The following is a 2089-nucleotide window of genomic DNA, read 5'->3' as shown; positions in this document are numbered from 1 at the left end:
CCTTTGAGTCTTCTGTGCGTGCTCAAGCTTGTCTTCTTCCATCAGTTTCCAGAGGAGAGGAGGGATGTTGTCAGAGCCTACCCTATCTGTGCAACTAATCCTGTTATCAGCTTGGTTATAAATATTAATGTCCCTTGGCCCTTCTCTGATGCTGCTGCTTCAGATTTTAGGCTCTTAGGAAGCCCTTCATCAGTCTTGCCTTTACCTTGGAGAAACCGATGAGACGCAGGGCCAAGCCAAGCCGACCGGATGGCAGCCTATCCCGAGAGCTGCGTGGACGCCACCGTGCTGGACTTCGTCGCAGACCTGTCCCTAGCCTCTCCGGGGCACCCTCTCCTCTGCGACTTCGCACCTGGGGTCCCCTATGCGGACCACCAAGACCTTGTGCTCCAAGAGGGAAGAGCCAGAAGTTTACCGCGTTTTGAGGAGGAGGATCCAGAAGAGGAGGGGGAAGTAGAAGAGGGCGAAGAGGAGGAGGTAGAGGAGGCCGGGAGAGGCGCCTCCCTGCTGGGTCGCCCTAAGAGGAAAAGGGTGATCACCTACGCCCAGCGCCAAGCCGCCAACATCCGCGAGAGGAAGCGAATGTTCAACCTCAACGAGGCCTTCGACCAGCTGCGGAGGAAGGTACCCACGTTTGCTTACGAGAAAAGGCTGTCCCGAATCGAGACCCTACGCCTGGCCATCGTCTACATTTCCTTCATGACTGAGCTCTTAGAGAGCTTTGAGAAAAAGGAAACCGGCTGAGCTAGTGTGGAATGGAAGTGTCTGCCCCCTCTTCACTGGGCGCGCGGGCATGGGGTGTTTCGCGACCGGCAGTGGGTGTGGCTGAAAGGCCAGGGAGAAAGCTCCAAGACCTAACAAAAGTCTGGCCTTCTGGAGCTTGTTTTGCGATGATAAAATCCCCACAGCCCTTGAGAAGCTTGGAGGCCGTGGAGTTAATGCAGACGCGATTGCTCTGAATGGAGTATGGGGCGGGAGCGGGCGGGGCATATTAAGGTAGTTAAGGAGTTGGGGCGGTCCTCAGCCCGCGCCCAGGAGCAGTCTATATCAAGTGGGTGGAAAGTTAATCCTCTCTGCAGTTCAGCGGTCTCTGTGAGTCTGATCTCTCCGAGTGTGTGTGTGTGTGTGTGTGTGTGTAAAAGAACCTTTTTTTTTTTTTTTTTTTTGCCTCAGAGTCGGTGCTGAGCCAAGTCAGGCAGGCACGCCGCTCCGGACTATGCTTTTTAGATAAGTCCTGGAGCAGAAACTCGGGAGAAATTGCGGGTTATGGGGTTCTCTGAGAGGCCAAGGGGTGCCAAGTCTATCGTCCGATCCTCTTAGGGTTGTCAGGAGGCAGAATGAAGGGACTGAAAAAGGAAAAGGAGTCAAAGCGATGAAAGATCTCTAACACAGAACACCATTCTCCCTTCTCTTCCTCTCCACCTTCTCCCTTACCCTCCCCCTCAGGCTCAAAACTTCAACCCAGTCCCTGTCCCTCCAGTAGCCCGACGACGCCCGAACCTGAGGTGACGGGGAGGAGGAGGGGACAGCCCTTTCTCACGCACTGGGAGCGCACCTAGACTCGCGGGGTATCTTAAATGCTCTGAGCCTTTGCTGCCTGAGGATGCTTCCCCTGTTTCCTACGCAGGGAGAAGGACCGGGTCGTCCCAGGAGCTGCGACACCTGAGCGTGCACGAAAAATTTTAGGGGTGCGTAGAGAAAGATAGCTTTTATTCTAGTTGCATCTAGGGACAGGGAAGAAAAAAGTCAGAAGAGGAGATGCATTCCACCGCTTTGCCAAAATGTGTATGATGGAGATGAGGTTTGAAATAGAACCATGCTGAGGATCTGCCTCCAGTTTGGCGGATCTGCCGTTCCACAATTCTTCCTTTGGGGGAACCTGCTAACACCTAGACTGGGGTCCTTCAGGTAGGAGTTGGTAAGTGAGAAGGGGAACTGAAATGAATAGTGCCCACCTAACTTTAAAGTCAATAATCCTAAAAATAAACCCTGTTGTCTCAACACTTTATTTTGCTCCTCACTTCGCACATCCTTGCACTCGGCGATTCGCCTATCATACTTTTAGAAATATGATTCATTTTATTAAGAA

At 52.7% G+C, this 2089-nt stretch overlaps 1 protein-coding gene across 1 annotated transcript; it reads left to right on the top strand.

The window, feature by feature from the left end:
• Positions 1 to 249: 249 nt before the first annotated feature.
• Positions 250 to 744, top strand: FERD3L (Fer3 like bHLH transcription factor). Its single transcript, XM_047751980.1, has one exon. The coding sequence runs from the start codon at positions 250 to 252 to the stop codon at positions 742 to 744; it is 495 nt and encodes a 164-aa protein (XP_047607936.1).
• Positions 745 to 2089: the final 1345 nt, after the last annotated feature.

Source organism: Phacochoerus africanus, chromosome 11, assembly GCF_016906955.1.
Source record: "Phacochoerus africanus isolate WHEZ1 chromosome 11, ROS_Pafr_v1, whole genome shotgun sequence".
Classification (NCBI taxonomy): Eukaryota; Metazoa; Chordata; class Mammalia; order Artiodactyla; family Suidae; genus Phacochoerus; species Phacochoerus africanus.
The sequence above is the reverse complement of the archived record's forward strand: the minus strand, read 5'-3'. Positions and strand labels throughout refer to the sequence as shown.